Here is an 11,888-nt window from a genome sequence, read left to right on the forward strand (position 1 = left end):
AGGGGTGGCGGGGGGGTAGGAGTAGGGGCCGGAGTGCGGCGGCGGGCCGGCGGCGCCGGGGAACATGGGCGCGGCGGTCGGCGCGGGGTTGGGAGGCGGCCTGAAGAGCATGGACATCTCGAAGGGGGGATTGGGGTTGCCGGGGTTCGGATTAGGGTTTCCTGCTGGAGACGCCATTGGAGGCGGCAGTGGAGTAGATCTGGAGAAGTGGGGGTGAGAGAGAGGAGGATGGGTCGGAGGTGCGGCGGAGCAGAAGACCAGAAGCGCAGGTCGGGGTGGTGGCGGTGATTGTTTTCTCTCGCTTTTGCGCCCTCGCTGTTTCGCTTTATTTTGACGAGGATCTTTGAGAACTCGAAAATGTTGCAGTGCCGTTATTTTCTTCTTCTGTTTGACTCTACTTCTAAAAAATGCTCCCTCTAATTTCTATCCCAAAATATAGGGCAGCTTAAAACCCTAAAAAATATAGGGCCGCTTAGTATTTTGCATTTTGCCTCTGTTATACAATATTAAATCGATGCACTATAAACCAACGCATCTGGAAGCATTTATGGTTAGCAGCTCCCTGAGCCAATGCATGAAGTTCATATTTTGGCATGCACTATATTTTGGACTTGGAAGTACTCCCTTGGTTCCTAAATATAAGTTTATGCATAGATTTCACTATGGACTACATATGAAGCAAAATGAGTGGATTTACACTCTAAAATGTATCTATATACATTCTCACGTGGTCCATAGTGGAATATCTATACAAAAACTTATATTTAGGAATGAAGGAAGTACATTGGTTGATTCCATGCACATACATTGCACATCAGTATTCGCATCTGTGTGGCAACCAGAGCACGAGTATTTAGAAGGCGGCACATTGTTTGTATGCGTCTGTGTCTCTAATTATGTATCTCTAATTACTCATTGGCAAACCACAAATTTTTTGAGTGTCTGATGCGGCGCATATGTAGAGACTACGGCATCGACGGAGAAAAAAACAGAAAATAAGATTATTAGCCCAACAAAAGGGAAAGTGGTCAACATAGTAAAAACGGACTTATATTTTGATATTATGCACTAAGGTTCCACGTATAATGGAATTGAGGATGATAAATACAATGGCAAGGATCCATATCTCGATGCCGGCAGAGGCATCACTACCTTAACTACCATAGTAGTTTCATGGAGCACACTCCACGTATGAGTTGCGCTAGGGCTGGGGTTACTCATCTTATTAAAGAGCTATCGGATGTGTTTATGCCAATACGACAAAAGGCAAAAGAAGTTAGCCAAGTCTCAAATGCGAGAGGTACAAAACAAAACGTTGTTATACAAAAAACATAAAAAAAACATCACTCTCTCGTATGCAGCATAAGTTAGTGTATAACCAGGAGTCTACGTATAATCGAAAATCCAATTCGGCTCCTAGGTGCACGCGCTCATGATGACGTTTAAAATGTCAAGAAAATCCCAACGAAATTTTGATATGTTCATAGTACATCCAAATGCAAGCTGTAACTTTTTAGGTAAAAAGTTAAGCATTTTGGCATGCGAAAAAAATTTGAACACCAAATGTTACACCCAAATTTGTTGTTCATTAATGAAACACTGCTGCCCTGTTTCGCATTAAATTTGTCAAGTATGCTTGCGACACTAACACGGACATCTACAAAAAAGAACATATTATTTATTTATTTATTTACCTTTTTTGAATATACTGTTCATGTGCGATCAAATAAACCTGGGAGCCAAAACGCCCTCCCCACATATAATTTATTTCTGCAAGGCTATATGAGAGTATATGATGCCTAAATCACATATTCGCTCTAGTCCTTACTTCCGGGGCAGTGAAATATTAGGTTTATACGAGATGCGAAACGCGAACCCCCTTCTCCTTTCTTCAAGTACATACACTCAGAATCTTTTATGCTTTCCATGCGAGAGAGAAAATAAACATTTCACGAGTGGATTTGCTTCGAGAGGTCAATGCGGTGCTAGTTTAATTATTTCAAGATCGGGTCCGACGGTGTGGATCGAGGCTGCACCTGCACAGACGAACTGGAGCCGCACGATTGGCATGGGCTGGGCGCCGGCAACGGCACGGCCTGCCGCAGGAGGGCGCATGCGTGCAGCGGCGCTCGAGGGCGAACGGTACGGCTGCACATGCACTCCTCCGGGCGGGCGGTGCATGCATGCATGCATGTAGCTTGCTGCATCCCAAGCGCAAGTGGCACTGCCACCACATGATGAAGCATCGCTTCCCCAAGTACATAGACTATTGCATAATCGCCTGATGATATAAAAATGCCTTCAGTCGAATCAATTAGGACCGTCGGATCAAAATCCAGCGGCTCAACTTCTTCCTCCTCCTCCTCGAGTACGGTACTTTTCATCTTCTTCCTCCGGCCTTCCATCGAGCCACGATCTTTTCGCCCCACCACCCCTTCTTATCATCTTGCCTTGCCTCCAGTGAGGCCCCTGTACAAGGTCCCGATGGCAACGGCGCCACCAGCCGTGGTGTCCCCATCTCGTCCTCGGGCTCCGTCCAATCAGATTAGTGCTCACATTTAAAAAGGTCCCCCGTTTGTATCGGTCAATCTATTGTCATGCCTTCGTCGACAACGTCGTGGTCGAAGTCTCCCCTTCGGGGCTTCGTGTGAGGACCAACTGAACCGGCAAAAAATCTGGACGGGTGAAGAATAACAAACTTGAAAAGTAACATGATGCCGAACAAACTTTAGTCAATTAATAATGTGTAGACCATTCATCCTAGAGTGTGGAATTTTAGCATACCTACTATCTAGGTCTTTTGGATTAGACATGGACCGAGGAGGCGATGATAATACTCGATTGGATGATAATCCAAAGAGTCGACCGCTCGAGAGTATGACCTTGCTATTTTTTAGTGGAGTATGATCTTTGTTTTTTTTGAAATGGATGATCTTTTTTCGATCTTACTTTTGTAAGAAGAGTTTGACGTGTAAATATATGTAAGCAAATATATTATCTCTCCTCTAGCACATACTAATTGGTTTATATCTTGCCGACTCTCCACTCACCCACCCACCAACTATTCAAGATATAAACTCCTTTTTCTCTATCTCCTTTTGCACTTACAAAGATGATAAGATAGAGCGGCGCTCATGAAGCTGCTGAAGTTAACGAACGATACGTCAAACTTTTTTATGTCAAAAGATTGACTCGTCACAAGTCATCGTCCAATCGTCCACCTTTTGTAATCGAACGACGCTTTCAGCGCCAAGGGTGATCCAGGCTGATGTGTCTAGTTCGCTATTAAATGTTGATGAAAAAAGATTAGACGTCAGCAGCGTCCTATGGACGGAAAGAAAAAGCAAGTTCTTGCTATAGGAGTTGTCTCGTCTCTCCGGTGAAAGGGACAGGCGCTCGATTATTCCATCGCTAGTGGTTTAGTCTTGCAAGGGCATGTATAATGGTTGACAAGATAATTTTATCTTAAGTCTTGCATATAATTTAATGATGATAAAAAAATGAGTATAATGGTTATCGGTTAGCCTTATCTGCAATAACTAGCTATTCCTAAAACGTGGTGAGACATATTGTGCTAAGAGATTATCTCTTGTCTTCTCTTAAATAAAAGAAAACAAACCTTTTCTTATGAGTTCCCTCTTCTACACATCATCATTTATCCTATGTGGCACTCCTAAGATAACATCATTTATCATATATGCCCTGGTGTACACATTTTTTTGTCATCTCTAAATTACATGCAAGACTTAAGATAAGACTATCTTATCAATCATTGTACATGCCTTAAAGTTCGTACTACATCCCCGCAAAAAAAAAGTTTGTACTACATAACTCATGTTACTATATATGATGCCTCGTGCGATTACCGCGACACCCTGTTCAATTCTCCTCCGCGGCCGTACATGTTGCTCATGTGGCGTGACACTGTGACGTCCTACCCACTGTCAATGACATAGCGTGGCTGGAACATTGTTTTTGGAGGAAAAACCCCTTAAACTAGTACCAAATTTCGTAAAAGGCCCTAAACGTCATGATGCGTCTTTATGACAGTTGGGCCCCATCTGTCAGTGAATAACACAAAGGGATAATAATGAGGATAAGAAAAATTAAACCAAGGGGGTGTCAAACCCAGGACCTCATACTACCGCACCTACAGTGGTAGCCACTGCATCAGACCGCATTTGATGTCCATGAAGGATAATTAGGCTTAATGTCTTTCGGCATCTTCAACGGCAACCCATAAAAAACCTCCCACATCCGTTCGCGGACAGGGGAATCAGTCCGCAGACATGGATGCGGGAGGTCGACATCCAATGCTAACCGCATACATTTCAAAGTCTTCTTCAACAAACCAGATGAAATTCATGCACACACGATCGAAATTCGTACAAACATGACGGATTTCATACAAACCAAACGAAAACATTTATATTTTGGACATATTTTCAACTAAAAAGCTAACTATGTGCATGTACGGTCGCGGAACTCCACTCCCATGGAATAGATACACTACACTAGTCTACGGCTAGTTGCGACTGATCTCTTTGTCTTCCTCATGTCCGGCGGCCCGCTGATCGGACTGTCGGGAGCTCCGGAGGCATGTTCTTCCCCCCCGTATCATCCCTATGTCCGGTTGCGCCGCTCATCGGAGCAACAAAGAGGGTGCTTCAGTCGGAGGGGAAGGGTGTTTCCGTGCAGCTTAGGCGGGTACCCAGGATGGTCTGAGATAAAAGAGAACCGGCCGGGGTAACCGGCGGTGCCCTTCCTGGGACCCAAGCGGCGTCGGCCTCCTGTGTACTACTTCTCCTCGATGACGGCGGCTAGCGCGGACGTGTCGGTCGCCACCTCGTCCACATCCGTGCAGCTAGCTTCTTTCTCTGCGTGCATGGTGCGGCTACGCGCGCGTTGACGGCGGACGACGCGGTCGCAGCTGGACGCGGTGATGCTCGTGCCGTCGTGCCGGGATGGAGCAACTTGCCACTCCTCATCGAGTTGGCCTAGAGGGCGAGTTGCTAAACCACATGACGGCTTGAGGCGACAACTTGCTCCGTCTGGCGCGCCCCTCTCATTGGTTAGCCGGCCCTAGGGGAAGGAAAGGGGAGGGGTGGTCCCTCCTACCTTTCCCTCCTCATGAGAGAAAGGAAAGGGGGGCCACCTACTCCTTCCTTCCTCCCGCACTTATATAAGGAAAGGGGCGCCACTTGGGAAGGGACCCCAAGTAGGATTCGACCTACTTGGTGGTGCCTCCTAGCTGCTCCCTCCTCCCCCACCTATATATATGTGGGAGGGGGGCTCCTAGCACAACCAGAACAATTGTTTAGCCGTGTGCGGCGCCCCCCTCCACTGTTTACACCCCCGGTCATATTTTTGTAGTGCTTAGGCGAAGCTCTGCGGAGATAGCTTCACCATCACCATCACCATGCCGTCATGCTACCGGAACTCATCCACTACCTCGCCGTCTTGCTGGATCAAGAAGGCGGAGGGCGTCACCGAGCTGAACGCGGAGGTGTCGTACATTCGGTACTCGATTGGTTGGAGCGCGAAGAAGTTCGACTACATCAACCGCGTTACTAAACGCTTCCGCTTACGGTCTACGAGGATACGTAGACACACTCTCCCCTCTCGTTGCTATGCTTCTCCATGGATAGATTTTGCGTGTGCATAGATTTTTTTTCATGCAATGTTTCCCAACAGTGGTATCAGAGCCAGGTCTATGCGTAGATGATATGCATGAGTAGAACACAAAGAATTATGGGCGGTGATAGTCATACTGCTTACCACCAATGTCTTATTTTGATTCGGCGGTATTGTGGGATGAAGCGGCTCGGATCAACCTTACATGTCCATGCACATGAGACCGGTTCCACCGACTGACATGCAACTAGTTTTGCATAAAAGGTGGCTGGCGGGTGCCTGTTTATCCTACTTTAGTTGAATCAAATTTGACTACGGCTGGTCCTTGAAGAAGGTTAAAACAACAAACTTGATAATCACTGTTGTGGTTTTTGCATAGTTAAGAACAGTCCTTGCTAGAAGCCCGTAGCAGCCACGTAAAACTTGCAAAAACAAAGTAGAGGACGTCTAACTTGTTTTTGCAGGGCATGTTATGATGTGATATATATGGTCAAGACATGATGTGATATATGTTGATGTATGAGATGATCATGTTTTGTAATATCGATAACTGGCAGGAGCCTTAGGGTTGTCTCTTTATTGTATGAAATGCAAGTGCCATGTGATTGCTTTACTTTATCGCTATGGGTTAGCAATAGTTGTAGAAGCAATAGTTGGCGAGACGACCCCGACGCTACGATGGAGATCAAGGTGTCGAGCCGGTGACAATGGAGATCATGACGATGCTTTGGAGATGGAGATCAATGTTGGGGAACGTAGTATTTCAAAAAATTCCTACGATCACGCAAGATCTATCTAGGAGATGCATAGCAACGAGACGGGAGAGTGTGTCCATGTACCCTCGTAGACCGAAAGCAGAAGCATTTAGTAACGCAGTTGATGTAGTCGAACGTCTTCACGATTCAACCGATCCAAGTACCAAACGTATGGCACCTCCGTGTTCAGCACACGTTCAGCTCGATGACGTCCCTCGAGCTCTTGATCCAGTTGAGGACGAGGGAGAGTTCCGTCAGCATGACGGTGTGGCGACGGTGATGATGAAGTTACCGGTGCAGGGCTTCGCCTAAGCACTATGACGATATGACCGAGATGTGTAACTATGGAGGGGGGCACCGCACACGGCTAAGACAAATCTTGGAGTGCCTTTAGGGTGCCCCCTACCCACGTACATAAAGGAGGGAGGGAGAGAGGCTGGCCCTCCTAGGGGCGCGCCAAGTGTAAGGAGTCCTACTAGGACTCCTAAGTCCTACTAGGACTCCCAAGTCCTAGTAGGATTCCCTTTCCTTTTCGGAGTGGGAAAGAAGGAAAGGAGGGAGAGGGAGAAGGAAAGGGAGGGGGCGCCCCCACCCCTTGTCCAATTCGGTTTGGGCGGGGGGGGGGGGAGGCGCGCGCCACCTCGTGGCCCTTATTCCCTCTCTCCACTAAAGCCCAATAAGGCCCATTAACTTCCCTGACGAATTCCTGTAACTCTCGGGTACTCCAAAAAATACCCGAATCACTCAGAACCATCCCGATATCCGAATATAGCCTTCCAATATATGAATCTTTACCTCTTGACCATTTCGAGACTCCTCGTCATGTCCGTGACCTCATACGGGACTCCGAACAAACTTAGGTCATCAAATCACATAACTCATAATACAAATCGTCATCGAACGTTAAGCGTGCGGACCCTACGGGTTCGAGAACTATGTAGACATGACCGAGACACATCTCCGGTCAATAACCAATAGCGGAACCTGGATGCTTATATTGGCTCCTACATATTCTACGAAGATCTTTATCGGTCAAACCGCATAACAACATACGTCATTCCCTTTGTCATCGGTATGTTACTTGCCCGAGATTCGATCGTCGGTATCATCATACCTAGTTCAATCTCGTTACCGGCAAGTCTCTTTACTCGTTCCATAATGCATCATCCCGCAACTAACTCATTAGTCACATTGCTTGCAAGGCTCATAGTGATGTGCATTACCGAGAGGGCCCAGAGATACCTCTCCGACACATGGAGTGACAAATCCTAATCTCAATCTATGCCAACCCAACAAACACCTTCGGAGACACCTGTAGAGCATCTTTATAATCACCCAGTTACGTTGTGGTGTTTGATAGCACACAAGGTGTTCCTCCGGTATTTGGGAGTTGCATATTTCCATAGTTAGAGAAACATGTATTAGTCATGAAGAAAGCAATAACAATAAAACTTAAAGATCATAATGCTAAGCTAACGGATGGGTCTTGTCCATCACATCATTCTCTAATGATGTGATCCTGTTCATCAAATGACAACACATGTCTATGGTCAGGAAACTTAACCATCTTTGATTAACGAGGTAGTCAAGTAGAGGCATACTAGGGGCACTCTGTTTGTCTATGTATTCACACATGTACCAAGTTTCCGGTTAATACAATTCTAGCATGAATAATAAACATTTATCATGATATAAGGAAATATAAATAACAACTTTATTATTGCCTCTAGGGCATATTTCCTTCAATCTCCCACTTGCACTAGAGTCAATAATCCAGTTCATATCGCCATGTGATTTAACACCAATAGTTCACATCTTTATGTGATTAACACCCATAGTTCACATCGCCATGTGACCAACACTCAAAGGGTTTACTAGAGTCAATAATCTAGTCCACATCGCTATGTGATTAACACCCAAGAGTAATAAGGGGTGATCATGTTTTGCTTGTGAGAGAAGTTTTAGTCTATGGGTCTGCCACATTCATATATGTATGTATTTTGCAAATTTCTATGTTTACAATGCTCTATGTGGAGCTACTCTAGCTAGTTGATCCCACTTTCAATATGTATCTAGATCGAGACACAGAGTCATCCAGATCGGTGTCAAAGCTTGCATCGATGTAACTCTTTACGACGAAAGAACGTCGCCAGCGGTGGCGGGCGGCTAGAGGACGGCAGTCTATGAGAGCGTACTATGGGAGCGAGAGGATCGCCGTGCGTCCCCTTGATGAACCGCAGTGCCGACGTATTGGCGTGGTAGGGAGGGTAGCTTTGACGGAGTGAATGGAGTGGAGGGGGACGGAGGGAGGGGGTTTGGGGAATATTATTGGCTAGTTGGCCGAAGGGCGGTTGAATCTAGGATTTGGGGGGAATTTTTGGGTGGGGGGGGATTTTTGCGCGGTGGGCGGGGGGAGTTTGGCGCATGGTCGGTTTCTCCAAGTGCAGTCCCACGTGTCAGTGAAGAGGCAAGCCAAAGCGCGTTCCGTTTGTGTGAGCCGTGTGCAGGACCGAACATGTGTGGGGTGCAATGCGACCGCGACAGGGGTGCTGTGAGTGTATCGCCTTTTTTCCTTTTAAACTAGGTGCTTCGCCTCGTCAAAAAAAACTTGTTGCTTCACGCGATCCATTGATACTACTACTAGTAATCCGGTAATCCCGACTAAAACAACGCGGCCCAGTCTTTTCCTGCGCGATATGCTAGGAGGTTGGCTTAGTTGGTTTTTTAGGACGAGTAATGCTACACCTACGTAGTCCCAGTTACGTAATTAACATAATATGAAACGTGTGAGCTGTTGATTGTAGATTGGGGGAAGGGAGGGGGCCCACCACCATGAAAATCAGGGGAGGAGAGAGAGAGAGGCAATTTACGTTAACCCTTTCATAGGTTCCCATAGATGTAGAAAGATGTGAAATGCGTGAATGTGCATTTGCAGATAAGGCCTTCCCTCGTTCATCCTTTTCTCAAACAAGATCTTGATCTTCCGTGCAACACACGTGCATCTTGCTAGTACTCCTACAATATACTATATTATTGTGAAAGTTCATATACACTGGCCGAGATTAATGCAAACACGGTAGATTTTCATTACATTTCGAACTTTTATAGGACAGAAAATAAAAGAAACCCGACCCTAAACCTATTCTATGGCAGCGACTGATGTCCTCCATCTGCGATCTCCATGTACGGGGGCGGGGTTCAAGACCCGTGAAGTGAAGGTCCGGTCTCCGGCGAGGAAAAGTAGAACACGGGAGACGGACCGGCCAGTTGGCACACCATGCCCTGCTGCCTCCCATGCCCTACTCATCCACGGAGGAGTCCCCGACATCGGCGGTGCCGGACATTGGATGGCGGCAAGTAGGATGCGTGGCTGACGGTGCTCCCGTCGTCGGCCTCTAGCGTGGCCACCGCTTGTGCGGCGACTTGAGCGAGGGCGGCGACCTCGAGCTCCATCCCCGAAGACAAGCTCTCCCACAGAGCGTTCGTGCTTGCTGTCATGGCGGATGTGGTGCCAGGTAGGAGGACGATGCGCTATGGTGTGGAGGTTAGCTGGGCGTTGCCGCTTTAAGTAGCGCATTCCGATGAGGCCAAGCGTCCTGGTGCGTCATTAAGTCGCTGGAGTTGGTTCCTCGGGCACCAAGCCTCTTAACAACGGCATACGGATGGACGACATGAATGCGGGTAGCTGGCGCCGGCTGGGAACGCACCGTGCGACGGTGCGAGGGGCGAGGGTTTTGGTGTGCCAGGGTAGTCAGTTGCGGTCGTGGCAACGTTGGAGATGCCCTTTGCTCACATGCGATCGACGCATGTCATTGAAAAAGCAAGACGACCCGACATGGTCTTAGGTCCTGAGGATGCAGTTGGCCGCGCTACACCACTCTGCCGACGCGTCCCGGCGCCCTGTGCATCCTCAACGAGTTGGGTGTTGGGGTGTGTTTGGATTGTGGCCAAAGTGCACGTTACCAAAATTTTGGTCATGACCCAAAGATTGGTCTTTGTTTGGATGGTTGCCATTTTTTTTGGCATACCAATGAACTCTACCCAACTCTAGTTCATTTTTCTTGCCGATGTCTGAGGGAGTCCTGTACTAAGGGGTCCTCGAGCGTCCGACCTGTTATCCATGGGCTGGACTGATGGGCTGTGAAGACGTGAAGGCCGAAGACTGTACCCGTGTACGGATTGGACTCTCCTTGGCGTGGAAGGCAAGCTTGGCGATCAGCTATGAAGATTCCTTCATATGTAACCGACTCTATGTAACCCTAGATTCCCCCGGTGTCTATATAAACCGGAGGGTGTAGTCCGGAAAATACAGGCTCATTACCATAGTCATACAGGCTAGACTTCTAGGGTTTAGCCATTACGATCTCGTGGTAGATCAACTCTTGTAATACTCATATTCATCAAGATCAATCAAGCAGGAAGTAGGGTATTACCTCCATAGAGAGGGCCCGAACCTGGGTAAACATCGTATCCCCTGTCTCCGGTAACCATCAATCCTAGACGCATAGTTCGGGACCCCTACCCGAGATCCGCCGGTTTTGACACTAACATTGGTGCTTTCATTGAGTGTTCCACTATGTCGTCGACAAAAGGCTCAATGGCCCCTTCGATTGTCTATAGTGACGCTGTCTAAGGAGATACCTTCCTCCCCGGACAGATTATTGTATTCGATGGCTTCGTACTGCGGGCCAACTTGCTTGGCCATCTAGAGTAGATCGATAGCTATGCCCCTGGCCACCAGGTCAGATTTGGAAGCTTGAACTACGTTGCGGATATCCGTGGAGACTTGATCTTCAATGGATTTGAGACCATGACGATCGCTCCCCCTCACTCCGATGAACATGACTTAAATCTGTCATCAGACCAGATTCAGGAGATGGTTCCAGCAACAGCTACGACCTTAGATCCGGAGCAGATTGCACCATCCGACGCCACAGAATCCGCAGCGTTGGAGCCGCACCCGGACTCAACACCTGGGGATATTTGCGTCAACGGAATTCCGGACTCGTCTCCAGCTATAAGTTTCGAACCACACACGCCTACGGGCGCAGAGCTGGATTGGTTATCGATCTTCGAGTTCAGCGCCGCAGATATCTTCCAACACTCGCCCCTGGGCAACCTTCTAAATTCATTAAAAAACCTGTCCTTGGCAGGGGACTCACAGCCGAACTGTGTCCGGTTTGAGCTAGGGGCTGATAATGGAGAATTTCACTTCCCACCCGCCACCCACTTCATAGCCACCGTCGAGAACTTAACCGACATGCTTGATTATGGCTCCGAAGACATCGACGGTGTAGACGATGATGCCGATAAGGAGCAAGGCCAAGACCCGCCATTCACGGGACGTGGAACGATCGCCTCTTCGTACGACGTGTGCATGGTTGATACACCTAAAAAAGCTAGCGATGATGACAAAGAAGATCTAGTTGAGAATAAAAATCTCTTGAGACACAGTCTAAGTACCGGCGCCCTAAACACCGCTCTAAGTCATATTGCAGC

General features: G+C 47.7%; 1 protein-coding gene across 1 annotated transcript in view; it reads right to left on the reverse strand.

Annotated features, from left to right (window-relative positions):
* The window catches only part of LOC123139392 (enhancer of mRNA-decapping protein 4), an 8,662-nt gene extending 8,383 nt beyond the window's left edge, over positions 1–279 (reverse strand). Inside the window, exon 1 of the mRNA XM_044559198.1 lies at positions 1–279. Within this exon, the coding sequence (XP_044415133.1) occupies positions 1–177 (177 nt within the window). The 5' untranslated portion in view covers positions 178–279.
* Between the last annotated feature and the right edge of the window lie 11,609 nt (positions 280–11,888).

The sequence above is a fragment of the Triticum aestivum genome, chromosome 6B, assembly GCF_018294505.1.
Source record: "Triticum aestivum cultivar Chinese Spring chromosome 6B, IWGSC CS RefSeq v2.1, whole genome shotgun sequence".
NCBI lineage: Eukaryota > Viridiplantae > Streptophyta > Magnoliopsida > Poales > Poaceae > Triticum > Triticum aestivum.